This window comes from Vicia villosa, linkage group LG7, assembly GCF_029867415.1.
Source record: "Vicia villosa cultivar HV-30 ecotype Madison, WI linkage group LG7, Vvil1.0, whole genome shotgun sequence".
Taxonomy (NCBI): domain Eukaryota; kingdom Viridiplantae; phylum Streptophyta; class Magnoliopsida; order Fabales; family Fabaceae; genus Vicia; species Vicia villosa.
Genome location: NC_081186.1, coordinates 68,252,088 through 68,276,842, shown reverse-complemented (window position 1 = coordinate 68,276,842; position 24,755 = coordinate 68,252,088). Strand labels below are relative to the sequence as shown.

The following is a 24,755-nucleotide window of genomic DNA, read 5'->3' as shown; positions in this document are numbered from 1 at the left end:
TTTCCCCTAGCCTTGCTTTATTTTTGGTAATTATGATGTGTTCATCAAGCTTGTTCCTAAAGACCCATATGGTGCCTATGGGAGTTTTGTTTTTAGGACATGGGACAAGATCCCACTAGCCTTTCTATATTTTTGGTAATTATATTATGTTCGTGTGTCTAGGCCACAAAAATTTCTTTTGGTTCAATTGGAAATATGAATGATGAATAATTATGGAAATTATTAGCCTGAGAACACATACTTACACACTTTTCAATATGTCCCAGAATAATGTCTATCAGATGGCCTTTTGCATCTATAAACACTTGAGGTAGCTTGGTTGAGGTCTTTTGTTTGTTATCCTCTTATTTTCTTTCCTATTTATCAAGTTTAATATCCTCAATTTTTGTAGGATCCTCTTTTGGATCATCATCAGTTACTAGATATTTAGTTAACACTCATGAAACATTAAAACTTTAACTACCTGTCCTCTTCTTTTGCGGCATGGTTTCATTAAAGACAACATGAACAGACTCTTTTACAACGAATTTTCTAAGGTCACTGCAACAAAACTGAGTTTAAGCAATGACAAAAAAAAAGACCAGATATATAATCGTAGCCTTTAACTTTAGACTACGATTATCTAGGCGTGGAATATAGGGTCGTTGCCTATTTCCCGTAGACTACAATTTTTGTACTTTCACCCTCAAATACGAAAAAAATCTCGCCTATAGTATGTGAATAGGATGCAATTCTTGAACTAATTTTAGACTGCGGTTTTGATTTAGCTACACCTTTAAAAATGCAGTTTATTCGTTACACCACAATTTTTTAGTCTATTTTAGTCCACAATTTTGTTTAGGCCACACTTCCAATATTGACGCCTTTCTTTGTACCACAACATTTTTATTCTAGTTAATTATTTTTTCAAACTAGAAAATATTTGTTTAAATTATGACAATTTTTTAAAAGAAAAGTATGTTAAACTAATCATCAATTTCATTTTTATTATATGCATAAAAATTGCACTAAAAAATAGAAAACTAAATACACAACAACAAACACACCCATTCATTAAACTCCAATAAAATCTTTTTTCCTAGATATTTTTCCGTATTTCCATATAACGTCAATAAAATCATGAAACAAAAATAAAAAAATAGTTATTTTCTTTTACATAAATAATATAACATATATAATTATCATTCAAGTTTTTAAAAATTATATTTAAAAAAATCTTTTTAGAATTCTAATAAAATAAAATATAAAAGTTACAGGTGCTTTGTTGGTGGTGCTTTAACTCTCAGTTTCATTTGGTTGCAAAAATACCATCCTTATTTTTAATTGTCCCAACAAAAGAAAAAGCATAAATTGTGTCTACAATCAAAATTCCAATATTTATAACATTAAATAATTAAGGGAACAATACCAGCACTCGACAAAAATACTATATCACTTAAATAAATTTCTCGATGACACCTCACAAGTGGACAACACCCGATGAGTACTAGCTATAGGGATATGTTGATGTCCATAAGGTATTTCCTTATGCACGATGCATAAATACTCAAATATTGTTTATATTACTCAAAGTATTATATTTATTACTCAAAATAATATACAGATTACTCAAAATAGTATAAATATTACTCAGAATAATGAATATTACTCAAAATAGTTAAAATTCGATATTACTCAGAATGGTGTAAATATTACTCAGAATAGTGTACTCATTACTCACAATTAATAATTACTCATAATTAATATATGTGTACAAATAATGCATATATTATTCATGGATTATGATATTATTACTCGTTTCTAACTAAAATGTTACTCGGAACAATTTAAATATTACTCGTACGAGACTTATGCACCGAGCATAAGGATATACCTTATGCACATCAACCTGACCCCTAGCTATAGATAATAGTGAGACTAAAAAAAAACCTTCATAGTAATTCAAAATGAATCAAGATTCAATATAAGATTGCTGCATAAATAAATACATAATAGAGATTCATCTCGAGTAGGTTTAGTTTTATATTAAATCAAGGTACGACATGCTCAATAGGATATTGATAACCATACATAAAACTTTACATATTGAAGGAAATTTTTTCAATATTTTTAAAACATAATTCATTTGAAACTTTCATATTCAAATGCAATCTTGTTTGAATCATCTGTCCACACGGGACGAGATCTCACATATCATTTCTTTTAAATTGATAGAGCTCTTCTTACATAGTATGGAGCCGGCCTTCATCTATTAAGGCAACACAAATTTATTTTGGTTCAATTTGAAAGAAGAATTAGAAATAGTTATAGAAATTATCAACCTAGGAACATGCAATTAGACTATTTTCGATATCTCCCAGAATGTTGTTATTAATAGATGATAAAAGTTAGTTTGTAATCTGTTAGTTAGTTAGGTTGTTAGTTAGTTAGTTACATCAGTTAGCATGCATGCTAAGCTACTATCTCTTGTATTTAAATACTCTTATGAACATCCATTAATAACATGAGTGTTTGCCTTCTATCTTTCTCATCTTCTTTCATATTACTGCTTTCTTGATCTTCATGTGTAGATCATAATATGGTATCATCGTCTTCGATCCATCCTTTCACACTTCCGCATTTTCATCAATGTATGCATTGTTGATCTCTATTCCTTCTTCTTTATTCTCTTCTTTCTACACAATCTTTTGCTTCACGTTCCATCTTATTTTTCTTTCACTTCTACTACAACATGCCTCCACTCATTGATCTCACTCGCATCACAAATGGTGATGTTGATTCTGTCTACTACGTACTTTCGAGCGAAGGCCCAAACTTTGTGAGCATTACACCGCATTTGAATGGTTCCAATTATATTTCTTGGTCACGTTCCATGGAAAGAGCTCTTGGAGCTAAGAACAAGCTATCATTCATCAATGGCTCTATTCCAGTTCCCAATCTCACTGATCTCAATCGCCCATCATGGGAACGGTGCAATTATCTTGTTCATTCATGGATCTTGAATTCTGTGAATCCCGCGATTTCTCAAACTATTGTGTTCTTGGAGAATGCTCTTGATGTATGGAACGATCTCAAGGAAAGATTCGCTAAAGCTGGTCGTATTTGTGTGTCTAATCTGCGTGTTGAGATCAATAATCTCAAACAAGGTACCAAATCAGTTCTTGATTACTTTACTAAGTTACGTGGATTATGGGAAGAGTTGAATTCCCACAGAACTATTCCAAGTTATACTTGTGTTCATCAATGTCGCTGTGAAGCCATGAGAAGTGCTAGAGATTTTCGACGTGAAGATCAAATCATACCATTTTTAACAGGTCTAAATGACAAATTCTCAGTCATTAAGACTCAAGTATTGTTGATGGATCATCTCCCTTATATCAACAGAGTTTATTCTATGATAATCCAAGAGGAAAGTAACAATATCTCTTTACTTCCTAAACCTGATATTACTTCAAATATTGATGAGGCTAACACTCTTGTTAATGCTTATTATTCGAGGAAACACAATGATCGGGGTAAATCCGTCAATTCCTATAGTGGCCATTCTAACAGTAAGAAAGATAGTAAAATGTTCACTTTTTGTAATAGGTCTGGACACACTATTGATGTGTGTTATCGAAAACATGGCTTCCCTCCCAATTTCACCAAGAAACAATCTTCAATTAATGCATCACTTAGTGATACGCAGCCTTTGGTCAGCACTGGTGAAAAAGGTCATACAAACAATCCTAGTGCTAGTATTACTCAAGATCAATATGCTCAATTGATTAGCTTGTTGCAACAAACAAATTTGCTACCTCTTAATACCAATAACAACCCTAGTTCCAATCACATTTTCACCTAGTCTAGTCATACACCACATGAAAACTCAAGTAAAGTTTTTGTCTCAACAGTCTCATGTTCTAGCCATACTAAACCTGATTTTTGGATTTTGGATTCAGGTGCTAATGACCATGTATCTTCTTCCTTACATTGGTTCAGTTCTCATCATAAAATTAAGCCTATCAATGTCTGTTTACCCAATGGATCTATGGTTGTAGCTAAATATGCAAGCACCATTCACTTTTCCCCTCAATTATACCTGTCAAATATGCTCTATACACCTAAATTTCCTCTCAACCTTTTATCTATTTCAAAATTATGTGAATCTCTTAATTACACAGTTTAGTTTTCTCATAGTGCTTGTTGTATTCAGGATGTGAAAACCAAGAGGATGAATGGTTTGGCTAATCAGATTGAAGGGTTGTACAGATTAGTGATCAACAATGTTTGCCTTGCTGATGAAGCTACCTCACATCAAGCATTATTCCCAACTTTCCCTCTTCTACTATTCTTGTATCTAATATTTTTATTAACACCTGTAAAGTGCTTCCTAAACAGGTCTTGTGGCATTTTAGAATGGGTCATTTATCCCATGATAGGCTTTCCAAAATGTCTCAAATGTACCCTTTCATTCTCAATGATAATATAGTTGTGTGTGATGTTTGTCATTTTACTAGACATAAGAAAATGCCTTATACTTTGAGTCAATCTAAAGCCTCACAAAAATTTGAACTACTGCACTTTGATATATGGACCCCTATTTTTATCAATTCTATTCATAATCATAGATATTTCCTCACAGTTGTGGATGACTATAGTAGATTTACCTGGATTATCCTTCTTAAAATTAAATCTGAGGTATCCAATCATGTTCAACAATTCATTGCTCTAATAGAAAACCAGTTTCATAGTTGCCCCAAATAAGATGGTCTTTCACAATAATCAACTCTTGAGGTAGTATGGTTGATGTCTCTAGTTTGATATCCTCTTATTTTATTTCCTCATTATCAACTTTGATGTCCTCACTTTTTGGAGGATCCTCTTTTGGATCATCATCAATTACTAGATCTTTAATTAACACTCCCGAAACATCTAGTAGAACTTACTTTCCCCTTCATTTGGGGCATGGTTTCATTAAATGCAATATGAATAGACTCTTCTACAACAATTTTTTTAAGAGTGAACACTCTATGTGCCTTACTTGATAAGGAATACTCTGAAAAGATTCCCTCATTAGTCTTAGGCTCTGTTTGGTAAAATTAGCTGTTGGGTGATAATCTAGTTGATAGCTTATAGCTTATGGCTGATGATTGATGACTGATGGCAGATAGCTTATAGCTTATATTTGATGGGTGATGACTGATGGCAAATAAGCTAATTAAAGTATTTGGTAAAATTAGTGGTTTAACTAGCTGATAAATGTAAAATGACATAAAAATATATTTTTTAAATAATAATTAAATGTATATTTAAAATAATTAAAATTTATAAGGGTAATAATAGAAGAAAAAATTAAATGATAAGCTATAAGTTAAAACGCTGTTTAAAATAGCGTCAGAAAAATAAGCTATAAGTTAATAAAATAAGATATAAGTTCGTGATGAAAATACTATTATCAAGCAGGTCTTTTATTATCATATAAATTTATAAGCTATAAATTATAAACTATAAGCTCAAAATCAAACTTGTCAACATTTAAATAGCTCATATGAAATCTTTTTTAAGATAGGTTAAATAATCACTCTATTTAAGAAGTGGCATGTGGTGTTTATCGCATATGCAAAAAGAATTATTTTGGTAGACTCATTTGACCTTCATCGATGAAGTTATGGCTTCGGCTAAACAAGGTTCAAGAAAACATCCAACAAATTGTTTTCCTTAACCCCGTTGTTAATTTAAACCTTGAAGGGATAGATTTTGAACCTTGAAGGTATAGATTTTGAAAAATCGATCGTTGGTAGAAATTTGGTTGCATCTCATATGATTGATCTTTTTGTGCTTCTGTTTATGCGTGCGTATGTCATATTTTTTGCTATGTGTTTTACAACATTGTATATTCATTCCCTTTGTTTTGTTATATCCTGTTTAATTTACTACTTTGTTTTATTGTGGAATTGATTTTGGTAAAAATTTATTATGAAATTTAAAAGAATAATTTATGTTAATTATTGTTTTCATTATGTATATGTGCCATTTATAGATTTGTAAAGTCATTTTTATTTTTCATTACGAGTCTGCGGGTCGAGTCTATGGACCCTTCACAAAGCTATGTAGACTCAGGAATCTGAAAACCTTACACGCATGGACATGAAAAATGAAAACATCACAAACTTAGAGGAGAACAGTCTCACATCAGGTAGTAGAAAAAAAATAGAATCTGAGAAATAATATAAATAGAGATGGTTAATTTGAGTTTTCTACGCAACAAAATATTGTCTTTTTGGGTGTATTGGAAATTTGGATAGTTGTGTGTCTAAAGAGGATTTTGCATTTTTCTATTCAAAAATAGTTTGTTGAGAGAGTGAGAATTTGTAATTTTTCCGTCCAAAAATTACAGTTGAGAGAGATTTTGCAAATTTTCCGTTCAAAAATTGTAATTAAGAAATAATTTGTAATTTTTTCTTTAAAAATTATAATTTGGAAGATTTGAAATTTTCTCCTTAAAAATTACAATTATATAAAAAGATTTGTAATTTTATCATTGTAAAATTCAAAATTAAATTATAATTTTTGAATTTATAGGCTACGATGCTTTGTGCAATAGGACAGACTTTCTATGCAAATACTTCATTATACATTTTTAAACACACAAAATGAATCAAACAAATATAGTTTTGACAAATTTCTTTTAACTTTCTGATTAACTTTTTACTTAGGAATTTTTTAGTTAGTTAACTCTTAAAAAACTCAACACCATATTTAATACTAGGTTTAATTGCAATTTGGGTCCCCCTATTTTGTCTTTTTCTCGTTTTAGTCACCCCATTTTTAAAATCATGATTTTGGTCCCCCTTTTGAGTTTTCAATTGAAAAAGAGATAGGAATAGGGACTAATTTTGCAAAAAAAAAAACAAAATAGAGGAACGAAAATTGCACAGAAAACTTAAAAAGAGGACTAAAATAGTGATTTTTAAAATAGAGGGATCAAAATCAAGAAAAAGACAAAATAGGGGGATTAAAGTTGCAATTAAGCCATACTATTATTTAGAGGAGTTAAAAGAAGTCACAATGGATAGACAAAATTTATTTTTCGAAATAATTTTTGAAAGCACACAAAGAATTATATATGAGAACTTTTAGCCAATTTTTCATCTCACTAATTCAACAACAAAAACACAAAATACCACCCAAAATAACAAGAACATGAAAAAAAAAGGAAAAAAAAAAAAAAAACTAAACAAAATATATGCACAACAAGAAGCCAAACCTGCATAGGTCCATTCATTTAACTTAATTTGACACTCAACATACTCAAACATCTACTAATAAATTTTATTCTACAAATGTTCAAATATTACACATTAGGAAAACAATTGAGTTACTCCAAACTTACTATATTTCTCTCTACTAAGTATCACCCAAAAAATTAAACTTGCATTTCAGAAAACCTACCTTATATCAACTAGCTAGCAATTATATTGCAAAATGATACATAACTATGAGTTAATCAATATAACAAAACACTTAAGAAACCAATGACTCTATTTTCAATCTTCCTTTTCATCATGCTCCCATTTATCATCACTTGGTTGAAAGAGCAATTCCATACTATTTCCACTACTACTGCCTGAATTGAACATTGCATCCGCCATATCGGCTACCGCGTATTCAATTCCAAATCTTGAATTAGAGCCTCCACCACCGCTACCATCTATGCCCCCGAGGTCAAGATTCACCGCGAGCGGCCACCTCTCGGAAGAAACGGTAGTTTGAGTAATAGTACTAATGTTTCCAAGTAGGTTTGGTGGTGGTGGATAGGATGATGGAGCTGTTAAGGATTTGTGACAAATGTGTTCACCTCTATATGTTACTTCAACTATGTTAGGGTTGTCATCAAGCCTTTGTACTTGCTTCTTGGCTGGACAAAGGTATAACTTTTGGTGTGTGCACCTATAGTAACTTCTGAAAAATGAAATAAACAATTCAAATCAATTCAGAAAAGAAAAAAAAATATGAATAATAATTTTTTTCATAAAAAAAAATTAGTTTAAAAATATTAAGAAGTTGTATATATTAATAAATAAATATAAATAAATGTTGCTGTCAATAATTAATAATAATGAATTAACAAGATTTAGATCTATTGATTCAATAAGATGGTTTTATTCATTTTATTTTCTCTTTTTTATTTTTTTTATGATATTTGTGATTGAAAAGTGGATAGTTGTCTTTTATGAAATCAATTCGGTAAGCCAGCAGAGAATTATTATTCAAGAATGTGAAGGGACATATGAAGTCAACATGTTCCATATGGTGTGTGATTGAGTCAATTCATAGGGTACACTTGTTTTGTCTTACTGGATTTTTAATATGAGCAAGAAATCATAGAAGAAAAGTATAAGGTTTTCTGGATGGTGCATAATGGAAGAAAAGTATAAGGTATTGAAATTTTCAAACTTTTTATGCATTCATCCTGATTGAAGTTTCTGTGTTAAACAATGACACAAAAAATTTAAAATTATATTTCACAAAAAGAATAAATGCATTAGTAATTTTAAGAAAAAAAGTTATAATTACTTTCAAATAAAAAGAAAGTTTGTAATTAATTAATTAATTAGTGTTAATTAATTACCTTGGGTACTTGCGGCCAAGTATCTCTTTCTGGCCATATTTTCTCCAAGTGAAGCCATCTTCTGGTGGCATCTCAGTGTTTCCAATTTGAGGAGCTGGATACATTTCAGTTCTCTTCTCCAAATCATTCTTTCTACTACTGCATTTGAAGACACAACAATTACTATAATATTATCATTTCTAATCTTATTTCGTCTAATTTTACCATACATTCATCGCAACATTGTAGCGACATAATAATAAGCATCAGTGTCAATTTCTGACACAGATGCGGCTATCTTATATGAAGACACAACAATTATAATATTATCATTTTTAATCTTGTTTCGTCTAATTTTACCATACATTTAATACAACATTGTAGCGAAATAAATTTCATTATATATTTTTTAGCATTATAAATTTGATGTAATATTTAAAAACTCTAAGTTCAATATATGTTTAATTGATGTAGATGTAATTGGAAATATTCATGTGACTTGTTGCCTAATTACTAAGAAAGACCTTGAAAAATTCTATTCTCCATTTTGTGTCAGTTTCCTTTCTGTTATAAACCAATCATATATAATGTACACATTCTAAACTAACTTCCAAAAGCATTTCACATTTTTGTTTTCTTTCCTTCAATTATTGTTGTTGGCTGAATTGTAAGCAATCTACAATTCTGATAATGAAGAGAACAAAAAAAAAAAGACCAACTCTATTTTCATCATTTTCATAAACTAATGAAGAATATGAAGCATGAACAACAAAAATACGATATCGTTACTGAGAAATTATAACCAATTAAAAGAATAAATTAAACGTAATAGTAAGTATCGGTATCAGTTTCAGACACAGATACAGACAGATACGGCCACAGATAGTCAGACACAATTTTTTCTTGAGAATTTAATTTTAAACAAAAAAGAAAATTAACATGTACCTTTTCTTTGGTCGTGATGGTGGAGCTTGTATTCCTTGAACTTCTCCTAATTGTGACCCTTTGGATCTCAAAAGTTGAGCATCACCACTACCACTACCACTTATCATCTTATTCTCAAGAAAAACACTCACATCAAAAGGGTGTTGCATTAGAAGCAATTGATCCATTGAATGTGCATGCTGGTTTTTCTGCATGAAAACATCATGAGACAGAATTTGAGCAAAGGAAGAATTAGAACCTTTTGCTGTTGTTTCATGTTGTGATGATGATGACAACATCATCATTACTCTTTCTTTGGCATCACTATAAGCTTTTTCTACCTCATGAATGGAAGAGAATAGAATTTCAGGATTGTTGGCCATGTTGGGTAATTCTAGTTCAAGATTTTGAGCCAATTCAAAAGCATGCATCATGAAATTCATGACCTCTTCCATGGCTTCTTCGGGAAGTTTAAGATTTGTTAGGTGTTTTTGAACACAATGGTTGAAAATATATAAAGGGGTTGGTTGCTAAGAAAGTGCAAAGTTTTTTAGTAAGCTTCTACGTTGGTTCTTGTCTATATAATGTGAGACATATATAGATACTACTATTACAACAAGAAATTAGTGGCTATTTTGATTAAATTACTCAAGTCTCTTTCGGTTCAATAAAATATTATTATTATATTCTAGAAATACCTTCTCATACTTTAAAATTCTTGAGTTGATATTATTATTATTATTATTATTATTATTATTATTATTATTATTATTATTATTATTATTATTATTATTATTATTATTATTATTATTATTATTATTATTATTTTATAAATGATTAGTATTAGCCCTTACAAAATTATTGTTGATATTCCTACCAGAGATAATTTATTTAAGAGGGGAGTTATTTTGATCTCGAGGATTTTTTCTCTCCCTTCTATTTTGAGTTTGTCGAGTCCTCCTCTCATCTCTTCGTCACTTGTGACGTCACTTATTATGTGATATAGGATTTTTAAGTGGTTGGACTGGTGTGTTGTGTTGTCTAGGGATGTATTGACTCTTTTTCAGATGTTCTCTCCTCTTAGTGGAGGACCTAGGACTAGATGGGACTCTTGATGATTTGACATGTCGAAATATGATCGATTTGAAAATCTAAGAATGATTATTTTCTCTGGTTTTTCGGTGACATCAAAAGATGTGGGAGACATGAGTATTGCTCTGGCTTGGAATTGGATTCTTGGTTGATCTCTTGAGAACTTTTGTACCTTCTCAGCTTAACTTGAAAACTCTATCTTCTTTTTGAGCTAATAGCAATTTGAGTGGCTTCGACCTCCCCTAAGACGTGTTCCTGTTGATTTCTGTGGGCTTTTGTTTTGCCGGTGTTCTTTGCTGGAGAGATCTAGTTCTGTCTGGATTCTGGGTTATCGTTGCTTCTCTGTTTGCCTTTCTCTCTTTTAGGTGGTTGGTTTTCCTTTCGTTGGTTGTGTTGTCTTTCTGCTGTTTCCTTGTTTTTTGTTGTTTGCTGGCTTGGACTTGCACTTTTTGTGTTGTTTCTATGTTGATCTTTGTATTTCTCTGGTCGTTAATGCTTTTTCACTTATCTTTATCATACTATATTTGTCATTAAAAAAAAGTTAATATGTTAATTTTTTTTAACATTGATTTTTTTTCTAGTTAGTGGTTGGAATTTCACTTCTTAAATGTGAATAAGTGACATATCACATATTCAAACAGACACATTACATATGATATTTTTGTACAACTATCAACTAAACTTGTTCAATTGAACTTTGGTCATTTAACTTTTTTTTTCTTAACTCTTTTATTCTTTGTGTTTCTACATAGCTACAATAATTTTGAATTTATATTATAAAAACTTGTAAAATTAGTCTTTTAAATATAAATATGTTCTAATTAAATTAGTGTAAAATGTTCTTTCTGAATTCAATCTTTATCTGCAACATTGTATTTTTCATAATATATTAAAATAAATAATTTATTAGTATTTGTGAATTAATAACCTATATATATATATATATATATATATATATATATATATATATATATATATATATATATATATATATATATATATATATATATATATATATATATATATATATATAGGGGAGGGATATTCTTACTCCAAGAGTAAGTTATCAAGACTTACTCCTCATCATGATCATTGATTCTTTTCAATCTAATGGTTAAAATTAATAAGTAATTAAATGTGGAGAGAGAAAAATAATAGTCATTAATTTTAACCATTAGATTGAGAAGAATCAATGGTCATGATGAGGAGTAAGTCTTGATAACTTACTCCTGGAGTAAGAATATCCCTCCTTATATATATATATATATATATATATATATATATATATATATATATATATATATATATATATATATATATATATATATATATATATATATTTTTATGGTTATCAATTAATTCTAAAAAAATAATAATTAATGGGAATATGAGGTGGAGTGTGGAAACAAAGACTTGTTCTTTTGGTCTAATCAAGTTGGAAAGTTTTCAAATGAGTATTTGTTTCTTGTTTTTATATTGGTCTTAGAGGAGACCTTGATGCCCCATTGAAACCGTTTCTTTCATTGGACACTCAATTTGAAGAAGTTTCAAACTTTGAAGTAGTGACCAAAGAAAGAAATTTTCTTCTTTTACTAACAATTCTTCTAAATCAGAATTTTAACGTTTATTAAGCGCTTAATTTTAACTTAAGTTCTGGGAATCATCCTTTTTCACTTCTGTTCATTAAGTGGATTGCGACCCTAAAGAAAATTTTAATATACATCAACAAAATGTTGAAAGGTTTCTAGTTGTAAGATTGAAATCAATTTATTCTGATTTTAATGTGGATATTTTGTTTTTCAAATATTTTTTAAAATTTAATTTTAATATTTGCGATTATATATTCATCTCACGTAATCATGATTCCAAAATGTGGTCCCAAAATGTTGAAAGACTTAGTATTAATGTTTTTTTTTATTATAGAATTAGTACAATGTAAAAACCTAGTAGTGTGAATTTGAAATAGAAAATATTTCCGCCAAGAATGAACATTTAAACTTTATTAATAAAATATAAAATAACCAAGTTGTTTTAGAAAAGAAAAATAAATAAAAAATATTTAAAATAACCAAGTTAATCACTTTATATTTTTTTGATCAGGTCATGTCCAAGTAAATTAACATGTTCCAACATTTTGTACTTTTATTATAGATATTTTTTGTTGGTCAAGAAATTAGAAAGGTTGAACTAATAAAAAATTAGAGTATAAGCATGTTTTCAAAATTGTTTAACTGCATGGCACCAAGTATTGAAAATCATTTTTAAGTTATAGCAAGATATACAAATGCAAAATACAAACGTTAACATCACTAAATCAGCAGGTTGATTAACACCATGTTGAACTTAGATTAGTATATTTAATTTGAATTAAAATTTAATCCCAACAAAGTGATTGAGACAAACAAAAAGATAAATTGGATAATCACAAGTATTAAACCAAACTTACACACTTATTATTAGTTACAAGAATGATATTCTTACACCAAGTTTAACAACAATACCGTATTTTAAACACATATTGGTTTAAAATTAAACACATATAGTTGTACTATTTTATATGGTATAAATATAGGTGTAGGAAATTTGGTATAAGCATAATATTCCTCTATTAGTTAATGCTACAAGCAAGAAAAGAGAGAGAAGTAAATTTGTGATATATTGATAGAGTCAGAATTATAGATTAGATATAAAATTTAAAGTAAAATTAATATTATTTCATCAGTTTCTTTTAAGAGTTATTTTAGTTTAAAGTTCTTCAATTAAGATATTGATTTATTAGAGTTTTTATTTTATTATATTCTTATTTATTTATTTTTTTAAATAAATTCAATCATATTTTTTTTTTCTTTTTCTAATAATTAATAGAGAAAATTAATTTTATGAAAAATGTGAAATGGAGTTATTGAGAAAGTAAGGTTATAATTGATAAATTATAACATTAAATTATAAAAATGACACTTAAATGAAAAAAAAACTTTTAAAACGATACTTAAAAAGGAACCAAGAAAATAGTTGTTATTTTAATTTGTAATGTTTTATAGAATATTCTTAAAATATTAAAATGTTATTGAGTTGGACTTTAAATATTTATTTGGTCTTCTTTAGCTTATTATTCATGACAAAAATTTTTTTAGGATTTCTTACCTCATCCTTTAGGGTTCTTAGGCACCATGTGCGCTTCTAAAAATATTCATTTGTTTTTGCAGATATATCTCCAAACGCACCTTTTTTTACTCAACGTCAAAATTCTTCGGAGCTAGATTTACGGAATATATCTGTATGCATATTTACGGAAGAAGAAAATCAACATTGCAACGATAAAATCAACATTCATAAAATAAACTCGGCATTATATTGATGATTTCAATAAAAAATTAAATATTATATTTCAATAGCCCAGTAGGCGATTGCATATCTCTAAGATTTTCTCGACCGTTCTTCGTACCGTCGCTACCAACTCGAGCGGGATTTTCTCTTCGAAACCAAAATACGCTCGCCACATCTCCAAAACATCCTCTCGATTTTTGAGCTCAAAGTTGTTGTAAACGATGTTTTCTTCTTTGTCAACTGAAGGTGAACGATACCCGAGTTTCACAACCTTTCGTTTGTCTCCATAAGGTAGGCGATAATGGATTTCGTCAATGATATCGTCGAGCGAGGTGTAATCGGTGAGTTTGAAAGTCGGCCCTGATATTTTTCTGTCGGAGTAGGAGACACTTGCGACATACCAACGGATGTTGTTATCATACAATTGAGACATTTTTGTTTTTGTGGATAGGTTGCCTTCATCATATTCTTAAAGGCGTCTTCATTGATACCTTTCATTTCTTTAATCTCCCTTCCCAAGTTTATGGATAGGTTGACTTAACCGCTTTTCATATAATCTCTTTCAATTTATTTCTAAGAAACTTTTTCCTAAAATTGTTGTATAATTGGTGTACTCAAAACCTTTGTTCCACACCCAATAAATGTTCATCCATAGCCGTCAAAAGACCCTACCAAAACATAACAAAGTCATTAACAAAACATCATAAACATGCAACATAAAGCATACTTAAATTATAAGAAGAATTCAACACTACAACAAATAATACATTTTATGAAGGAACGTTCACTTCACATAAAAAAAAACTTCTGAAGTGTAAACCATAGACGCGTCACATTTTTTTATTTTTTTTTTAAAATGTGATATATTCCCTCGATTTTACTGAAAACTAAGAGCAACTATATTTTAACATATTTTAATTTTGTTAAATTTATAATGATTTATTACCTCGGTTTCACTAAAAATCGAGGGGTAAAATATTTAAAGGACACGTCTTCATATCCCAACAACTATATTTTATCACCTTTTAATTAAATATTTTTATGACCTATTACCTCTGTTTTATTGAAAACCGAGGAGTAAAATAGTTAGAGGGGCACGTCTTCGAATCCCAACAACTATATTTTATCACCTTTTAATTTTTTAAATTTTTTATGAGTTATTAGCTCAGTTTTGCTGAAAACCTGAGGGGTAAAGTTGCATTTTTTTTATATTTATGATCCATTTGATGAAAAATTTAAGTAACGAATCTTTGTCGTCCATTTATAAAGTAAAAATAGTCAAGATATTGTCAACTCATCAATCCACATAAAACATTAGTGATCTACATAAAACTCTCATTGACCAATCAAAACGTGAATGCCATAACTATTCATCTTAGATGCAAAGTGCTGAAATTTAAACTTAACATTTTGAAAACATTAACAATGAAAGCAAGAGTAGGAAAATATTTCAAGGTTGATTTCTTAAGGTTTCATCTTTTCTCTAGTAACTTATTAATATTGTTGTTGTTGTTATTGTTGTTGTTGAAATTTAGTATTTAAAATTCTATAGATTTTGTTTATTTGTTGATGTTGTTGTGTTGTTTTTTCTTGTTATTGTTGTTGAGATTTAATGTTTAAAGAATCCATGGATTTTGTTTGTGTTGTTGTTATTGTTGTTTTTGTTGTTGTTGTTGTTGTTGTTGTTGTTGTTGTTGTTGTTGTTGTTGTTTTTGTTGAGATTTAACGTTTAAGGATTTTATTGATTTTGTTTTTGTCGTTGTTGTTATTATTGTTGATGAGGAGGATTTTCAACAAATTTGATGTTTTGCAGATTAAAACGAAACAAAACACGTTAATTTTTATTGTAAATAGGACTTTACCCCTCGGTTAATGTTAAAAGTCGAGGTAAAAAGTAGCACGGTTTTGAAAATGCAAAAAATGCATTTGTCGGGGATCGAACTAATGATCTTTCAATTTCTAACCTCAGTTTTAGAAATACCGAAGTGTTAGTAATAACTTTTCATGTCGCCCTTTGTTACCTCGTCTGTGTAGCCGAGATTAAATGCATTTCGCGGTTGACATTAGATGTGTTATTTGTAGTAGTGTAAATAACTTTTGTTGATATGATATCAATGTATATACAACATTAAGTTCTACTTCAAATATCATCAATGAGTAGTTGCAAAAACCATGTCCAAATGTCCTTTATTTCACCAACAACAACTACAAAGGCTATTATCATCATTTAGTCATTTGGAATCTTTTCCTATGTCTGTCAATATTTCTCCTACACATATGCCCTTTAAAAAATAACCATCAAGTCCAATCATAGGCATGCATAGTTTGAAAATCTCCTTGCATGTGGCATAATAGATGTATAATCTTGGTAAATGAGGCCTCTTATTAACCGCATCATCTGTAATAGGTTGAATATTGAATTTAACCGTTGAGCCACAATTTGTTCTAAGAATTTCATAACAATAGTCATAAATTCTATTTTACTGTTCTAAGAACGAACCATCTACCATTCCTCTGGCTGCACACCTATCCCTAACTTCCTTAGTATTTTTTACACCAACATTTGATTTCCTTTGGGATTTTTCCTTGATGTCATTGATTTTCATCTAAGGATTATCTTTAAAGAGTTTTGAATTCTCCTACTTAGCCACTCATTAGTCATCATTTTTACATTGTAAGTTATGCTACATTTATGAATATCCACCACTTTTATCAATTGCCAAGAATCTTCATTTGGTACAATAGGCATTCCACTCATACTCTTCTTTACATATAATCCTAACCATTTATTTGTCATTTTAAAAAACTTAAGATCTCTGTCTGACTGGACTACATATGCAATGACTGCTTCCTTAAAATCCGACTTGGTAGCAAAAAATGTTCCTAATTCCCATTTACACTCTGCCATGTTTTTGAAGATTTGAAAACTGGATATTTCTTCATATTAAATCCACTATCTTCATCCATTTCACACGCAGTTTCCAGTTTCTCTATATCATCTTCACCTCCACCCTCACCAAAATCTCTCTTTTGTTTATTTTTTTTTACTAGTACCCTTTGTATCATTAGCATAACCTACTAGATTTTCCATACACTCTTCCATAAAACCATTACCTTCATCTGAGTCTTCAAAGACAACATCTAATGCATAATCATAATATAAACTCACATAATCATTATCTTATCTATTTCGGTACTATAATTCCAAAATCATTTACCTCAACATTTGTCACCTCAACATCATTATCCTCTCCATCATTCAAAATCACCCTCATTCATCTTATCCCCATTCACCTCAGCACAATTGCCTTTATCTACACCCTCACTCATCTAAGCCTCATTCACCTTAGTAGGATTGCCTCCAACTACACCCTCACTCATCTTAACCCCATTCACCTCAACATGATTGACTTTAACTACCCTCACTCATCTCAGCCTTGATCAACTCAACATGATTACCTCTAACTACATCCTCACTCAACTCAGCCTCACTCATCCCAACCTCATTAATTCTAACTTCATTCCTTTCACCTACACCCTCACTTAAATCAGCCTCATTCATCACAAACCTCTTTAATTCCAACTTCATTCATCTCTACCACACCCTCATTATTTCAGATTCGTTCAACTCAGTTACATCACTTGTTGTACCTTTGATAACTTTCTCATACAATTTTCCAATCTTATATTCTTCATCAAGGATAACAACATCATATGAGTTTATAGTCTCATCCTCTATAGGACCATCTTAATCTCTGGTTGAGAATGTGGATGTTGTACATACATATAAACACTCAGATGTATCTTACATAAATTAGATATATCTTTGGCACCTTTATCATCACTCAAAATAAACATACCAAATGTGAGGTTCTTGTATAATATTGTTCCAACTTCATTGTATCACGAGTCTTTAATCATCCCTACCACCTCAAATAACTTCACTTATATACATCACATCTCAACTTTGAAGCTAATTCTTCATAACTAGAAAACTCATCATCTACAAATGATCCTCCATGATGAATAACTATATACTAAACATTCATACAATCATATTAACATTTATAATCGAAACCAACACAAAAGCCTAAAACTAAAATTATACCCTGAAACCAAGAGAAAACATTAAACCCCACACATTAAGATTCAAAATCTAAGAGAGAAATGTCCGAAAAATAAAAACCCAATAATCCTAAATTAGAAAGGGGCGAAAAATGAAACTTACCTATATATTCGTCTTCCCCTTCCTCGTTTTGTTTCCTCTCGCTTTAGGATTCGTTCTTTCATCCGCAACCTTGTCCTTCGTTCCTTCATTCGCAACAATTTTCTTTTCCCTTCCTTCCTTTCAGTTTGAATAATATGGTTTGTGAGAAAATATGAGAGGACATAACCTAAACACTTGTATTTTTAATTCAAGTATTCCATCTCAACAATGTGCAAACACAACTCAACGAGTAGTATTTCACCTCTCCAAATTGAGTTTGACTAACACATTTGACATTACGGACAAATCTAAAAATATTTAGAGTGTGTTTGGATGAGGTAATTGGAAATTTTAAAGGAATTTAAAATTCAAAGCAATTCAAATGATTCAATTGAAATCTATTTATTTTAAATTATTTTGTTTAGATGAAGTATTAAGGTAATTCATTGTTAAATTTTTTGGGTAATTTTTTATAAAAATAAATTTTTTGGACCAAATTAAAAAAATTGAAAAGTAAGGACTAGATTGTAAATTTTAAAAATTTGAAGGACCAAATTGTAAATTTTAAAAATTTGAAGGACCAAATTGTAAATTTTAAAAATTTGAAGGACCAAATTGTAAATTTTAAAAATTATTAAGGATTAATTTGCAATTAAAAAAAATTAGGGTCAATTTTGTAATTTTGGAAAATATGAGGACCAATTTGCAAAATTTGAAGAAATAATAGTAAAAGAAATACATTTTATGGAATACGAAGGAATTTCAAATTCTTTAATTTTTGGTGTCATTTTAAAATGATTAAATTTAACTTAGATAAAATACTCCATAAATTTCCATAATTTTAACAAGGGTCATGCTAACGAGTGCCCCGGGGGCACTCTTAAAACCCTCCATATATAGAAAATATTTCTTAAATAAATTATTTATTTTAATTTCCAATGCATTGAATACAAGTAATTTCAATAAAACAAACTTTGTTATTCTTTAAAAAGATCAGTTATTTCTATTTCTAAAACATTAAATACAAGCATGATTTACCTTTTTAAACTCTTAACAAGTGCTACTAGGACACTCGTTACCATTTCCCTTTTAACAATTCTTATTTTATTATCCAAACAATAAATTTTGTGCAAATCATTTTAAATTTCCTCAAAATATTATATTACCTCATTAAAATGCTTTATTGAAACACACTCTTAGGCTATGTTTGGGAGTTTGGAAAGGAGGGGAGGGAAAGACTTCTAAAAATAAAATTTTAAAAAAATATAGAAAAATATTTGACATTTTTTGAAAAAATGATTTTGTTTAGAATGATAAAAGAGTCATTATCATTACTAAATTTTTAATTTTCAGAATACTATAACAACCTAAAATATATTTGGAAATTTTATGTAAGCCCTTCAAAACCCTCTAAAACCTTCGTTCAATACAGTTTTTGAGTTCTTCCATTTTATGGGTTTTTTGGTGTTATGAATAAACTCAAACCCTCCAAAACCATCCTAGCTAAATTTTTTTTATCCTTTTCACTCAATTCTTCCTATTTTCCAAAATCCTCCTCTCCCTTCCCCTCCAAACTTTCAAATATAGCCTTAGAGAAATTTAAAACTCATTTAACTCTTAAATAAATAAATAAATAAACTCTATAAACTTTGATTTTGAGTAAGCCACGTGTATACTGTCGTACAACACAAAAGAAACTCTCACTGCAATCAATTCCGATATTCCTTTCACTCTCTCACTCACTTTTTTCACCATCCTTCAGATCACCAAAATGGCCGACACCGATCACGGCGGCGATCGGAAAACCACGACGACCCTCCGTCCTTCAAACGGACACTGCCACATTGTCCTCCTCTTTCTCACTCTCCATTCAACCATCAACCTCGTCGGTGCTTCCATTCACGACTACCAAAACGAAACCTTTATCCGTCGAGCTAATTCGTTTTTCTTCCATGGCGGTAGTGAAGGTCTTTACGCTTCTAAACCTATCTCCCTCAATAGCTCTTTGTCTTCTCAAGATAACTTCCCCACTGGTAAATCCTTCATCAGGTACTGTTACTAATGCTTCTATTATTCTATTTCTTAACCGTTTTCAGTCTTTGATTTGATCTGTCTGTTCCAAATGAAGAACCGAAAATTGGGGTTTCGTTTTCTCTTGCCACATTTTGATTTTGTTTTGGTCATCTTTTAAAGTAAGATTAAAAAAAAAAAGAATTTTTTTTTGTTATATGCATTGGATGCCCCAATTTTGGTAAATGTGAAAACATGATTGAGTAAGTTTAAAGACCCACCTTGTATGTCACATTGTTACAAAAACTAAAGACTCTTTGTCATAAATTTAAGTTGATCAAATATGGCAAGGGTAAGAAGAGTTTTAAATTTTTATATGCTAATGCTTATGTCAGGTTTGAGTCTATAAACTTTCGAAGAACAAAAGAATCTGCTCAGATGGCAAGTGCGATGCAGCAAAAGACAGGGTTGGTTGAAGCTATAATAATTAGGGTGAGAGATAGGAAAAACATTGGGGGTGTTTCTTTGAACTCTGATGCTATATGCTGCACTCCAGAGCTTGCTAAAGAAGGTTCTTGTAAGTTAGGAGAGGTTATCATCCGTGAGAACACCGATGAACCAAATGGGCCAAAACGCTTGCAGACGTTTTTTGAAGGACAGAATGAAGAGGCTAATATGGTTATTCAAACTATTGACATCAATAGTACTGGAATGTATTATTTGTATTTCATGTTTTGTGATCCTCAACTGAAGGACACTGTGATTTCTGGAAGAACTGTTTGGAGAAATCCAGATGGTTATTTACCCGGGAAGATGACGCCATTGATGACATTTTATGGTTTGATGTCTCTGGCTTACCTTTTTCTCGGTCTTGTCTGGTTTCTCTGGTTTGTACGGTATTGGAAAGATGTGATCCAATTGCATTACCACATTACTGCAGTTATTGGCCTTGGCATGTGTGAAATGGCCTTGTGGTATTTTGAGTATGCAAATTTCAATTCAACAGGAAACAGGCCGATGATAATTACAGTTTGGGCTGTGACTTTCACTGCTGTCAAGAAGACAGTGTCGCGGCTTCTTCTTTTGGTTGTTTCAATGGGTTACGGAGTTGTCCGTCCAACACTTGGTGGTCTAACCACAAAAGTCCTTCTTCTTGGTGTGGTGTATTTTGTGGCCTCAGAAGCACTTGAGCTGGTGGAACATCTCGGCAATATTAATGACTTTTCTGGAAAAGCAAGGCTTTTCCTGGTGCTGCCTGTGGCTCTGTTGGATGCTTGCTTTATCCTTTGGATCTTTTCATCATTATCTAAAACCTTGGAGAAGCTTCAGGTAACTTAATATGCAATAATTGTCCGGGTTCTTGCTATCATTCATGTTTGGATATCGTCTCCCCTGTCAGCTTGTGTTGACTATAATTCTTATTGTGACATGACTACCAAAGTATTATTATAGCGTAACATAGGAATAAAATAAAACCACGTTTGAATAAACAGCTTAATTAATTAAGTGCTTATAACATATGTGCTTATCATATAAGTGTTTATGTATATACTATTTCTATAACAAGTGATAAAATGAATGCAAACTGTTTTTTTATAAGGTATAAGTTGTTTTCATTAGCTATCCTGGAGAGCTTATGAAAATCAATTGAAAACAGCTTATGGAACAGTCTCATAAGAGCTTATGCTTGTAGATAAGCTCAAATAAGTCAATCTAAACAAGCACTATGTACATTTAGCAAATATATTGTGTGTTTTTACAAACTAAGATTGTTGTTTTCTTGGTGATTCTTATATGTTTCCCCGCTTAAACATAAACAATTGTATTTTGGTAGTTTAATGGTCAACTAAAAATGATTGTGTTGTGCCCATTTGTTGATTATATGAACAGATTCGGAAAAGTACAGGGAAACTTGAGTTGTACAGGAAATTTACAAATTCTCTTGCAGTGACAGTTCTGCTATCAGTAATATGGATTGGTTATGAGGTAGTCTTTTGTTTACTTACTAATTTCTTTCTTCCTTATTTCCCCCTTAACAAGTTAAATCCGACTAACTTGTCAAATTGTACCCATGAATTTTGCTCCTGATTAACCAGGAGAAATGTATTGTTCATAATCTTGGTTTATTTTTAATTCTAATAACTACTATTGTCTCATCTCAGGAACTGATTTATTCTTGTTTCAGTTGTACTTCAATGCGTCAGACCCTTTAGGTGAACTGTGGCGAAGAGCTTGGGTGATCCCAGCTTTCTGGACTCTGCTTTCTTATGCTCTCCTGATACTGATCTGCATTCTCTGGGTCCCATCTCGGAATCCAACCAGGTATAGTCTAGCTTTTTTTTACTGTTCACTCCTGGAAGCAAATAAGGTAAACAAAAAATGGTACACATTGAACAACAATTCTGACATAGTTTGTAAATCCATATAAGCTACATTCTTTATGCCAATATTGGAAAGGTATAAGATATGTGTCACTTCATGAACATTCTAGCTTAAACCTTAAACCAAAATCAACCGACATACTCCATGAGTTTTGAGCAAGGTCGTCAAAATCTTGATTTAGATCTTAAAATCTTACGATTATGCGATCTCACTTACCCCCAACCATCCAGATCTTATGTAGAATTATGTGTTGTTGCCAAATTGCTTGGCCAGTTCCGGCCATAATCAGCCGTTTTCCGGCCACCACCATTACAAACCGAGAAGGATGACAAGATGCAAAGGTGCAACAAACGGTTCGGTGGCTGTTATTTTCCCATAAATATACTTGTCTACCCAAATATTATGTTTAAACAATTCAAATGTATAGTATTATCTTTTCATTTTAGTAGTATCTAGCAATGTTTGTTACGATTTTAATTTTACGATCTTGCTGCCGTCTCTCGATCTTACAAAAATAATTGAGTAGGATCTTTCGATCTTAGTTACGATCTTACTATCCCACACCGATCTTATGCAAGATCCCTGATCTTTACAACCTAGGTTTTGAGACTATAACTTAAGAAGAAATCATATGTTTGAAGGATGATTTTAAAATATGGACTTGCAGCCATAGTTTTAAATTGCGATTAGGCTTCTTAATACTGCGGCAAAATGTGTGCATATATGTTTGTTGTAGAGACTTCTAAAACAATTAAATTGTGGATGCCTTTTCGATTATAGTCTGCCATCTAGAACCTTGTTTGCAGCTAATGAAATTGAGAAATCTGTTAATTATACTTGATTGGTATAATGACATAGCGAGTGACATTTAACGAGGGTTGTTCTTGCAGGTATTCGTACTCGGAAGAGACAGGGGATGACTTTGATGATGAAGCTGTCACTGTTGTTGGAAGCGGAGTTAAGGTCTCTGGAGAAATGGCTACCATGCTGGAAAGAAAAGATAGAAAGGCATCACTTACATCACTTGTAGATCATCATCATGTATTTGGAGTTATTGAAGATCTAGAGGAAGACAAGAGGGAGTGATTTGGTCCCAACTTCTTTAATCACTTTGTCTCTTTATTCACTTGGGAGGGCTTAAAAAGATGTCAACATGGAGAACCTTCATGGGAGATAGAAAGAGTTAAGATCATTATTCATGACCAGTCAGCTTCTAAATTTGAGGTGGTTCTGTGAGTTTTTCAGGATGGATATTCAGTTGACAGCAAATCCAAAATCTAACTGGTTGTGTGATTGGTAAGGTTGGCAGAGATTATTAGCTAGTAATATTGTCCGTTGTAACTAGTTAGTTACCTCAACATGGCTCAAGTAACTTTGAACCTAGTACTACTTACCTTTTTATATGCTCAATTGGGCATAAATTTAAGAAGAAAAATGTTATCATGTCATTTGAATTTAGTTAGTCACTATGGAGATTATAATTTATGGACTGGAATGCAATAAATCAATCTTACAAAAGAATCATTAAAAAGAAAAAGAGAAACCAAACAAATAAGTACAATGTCTTTATACTGATATAAGTTGAAGGAAATTTCTCATTGCACTCATATATAGGGTGAAAAACACCGTTAAAAAATCCTAAAATACCCTTTCGGATATACAAATTTGAAGGCATTTTTTCACATTTTAAGATGTTTCGGATATGCATATCGGAACTCACCCTTCTTTGAACATTTCAGATTCATTTTTTTTGGAATGTGAGAAGAAGATAATGTTACATGGGCATTGGGAATATGTAAGACTTTGTTGGTTGATCCAAACAATATGCCTAGTGTCATTGTTATCGACCGAGATAATGACCTTATGAATGCGGTTGGTACCGTCTTTCCGACATCAACTGCATTACTTTGTCGGTATCATATAACAAAAAATGTGAGATCTAAGCTCAAACTTGCGATTGCTACGAAAGAAAAAAAAATGACAACGGAAACATCATCAAACCTGGTGTTGTGGTCGAGAAGATAATGGGTGCATGGACGGTTATTTTAAATTCATGTACCCAAGAGTTGTATACGGAGAATGTGGTACAATTCAGGACATTGTGTGTTGGATATCACGATTTTTTGAAATACGTTGAATATACAATCCTTGAAAAGGTGAAAGAGAAAGTTGTATACGCTTAGACAGACCAAGTTAGACATTTGGGTTGCACAACATCCA

General features: G+C 30.9%; 2 protein-coding genes across 2 annotated transcripts; one reads left to right on the top strand and one right to left on the bottom strand.

Annotated features, from left to right (window-relative positions):
* Nucleotides 1-7,370: 7,370 nt before the first annotated feature.
* On the bottom strand, nt 7,371-9,977 carry LOC131617360 (WRKY transcription factor 55). The gene is made up of 3 exons (XM_058888666.1): nt 9,539-9,977; nt 8,615-8,752; nt 7,371-7,944 (listed from the first exon to the last, which is right to left on the bottom strand). The coding sequence occupies exons 1-3, from the start codon at nt 9,970-9,972 to the stop codon at nt 7,530-7,532; spliced, it is 987 nt and encodes a 328-aa protein (XP_058744649.1). The 5' UTR covers nt 9,973-9,977; the 3' UTR covers nt 7,371-7,529.
* Nucleotides 9,978-19,833: 9,856 nt separating this feature from the next.
* On the top strand, nt 19,834-23,983 carry LOC131617359 (uncharacterized membrane protein YHL071W). The gene is made up of 5 exons (XM_058888664.1): nt 19,834-20,192; nt 20,549-21,482; nt 22,044-22,139; nt 22,339-22,475; nt 23,426-23,983. Exons 1-5 carry the CDS (start codon nt 19,915-19,917, stop codon nt 23,619-23,621), a joined length of 1,641 nt encoding a protein of 546 aa, XP_058744647.1. The 5' UTR covers nt 19,834-19,914; the 3' UTR covers nt 23,622-23,983.
* Nucleotides 23,984-24,755: the final 772 nt, after the last annotated feature.

Bases quoted from the DNA above. Each gene is read 5' to 3' on its own strand.
- LOC131617360 (XM_058888666.1), bottom strand. From the start codon at position 9,972: ATGGAAGAGGTCATGAATTTCATGATGCATGCTTTTGAATTGGCTCAA. The intron at 8,753-9,538 runs GTACATGTTAAT...CTTCAAATGCAG, and splicing joins CCATCACGACCAAAGAAAAG to TAGTAGAAAGAATGATTTGG. The intron at 7,945-8,614 runs GTAATTAATTAA...TTCATTTTTCAG, and splicing joins CTTGGCCGCAAGTACCCAAG to AAGTTACTATAGGTGCACAC.
- LOC131617359 (XM_058888664.1), top strand. From the start codon at position 19,915: ATGGCCGACACCGATCACGGCGGCGATCGGAAAACCACGACGACCCTC. The intron at 20,193-20,548 runs GTACTGTTACTA...TGCTTATGTCAG, and splicing joins ACTGGTAAATCCTTCATCAG to GTTTGAGTCTATAAACTTTC. The intron at 22,476-23,425 runs GTATAGTCTAGC...TTGTTCTTGCAG, and splicing joins CCATCTCGGAATCCAACCAG to GTATTCGTACTCGGAAGAGA.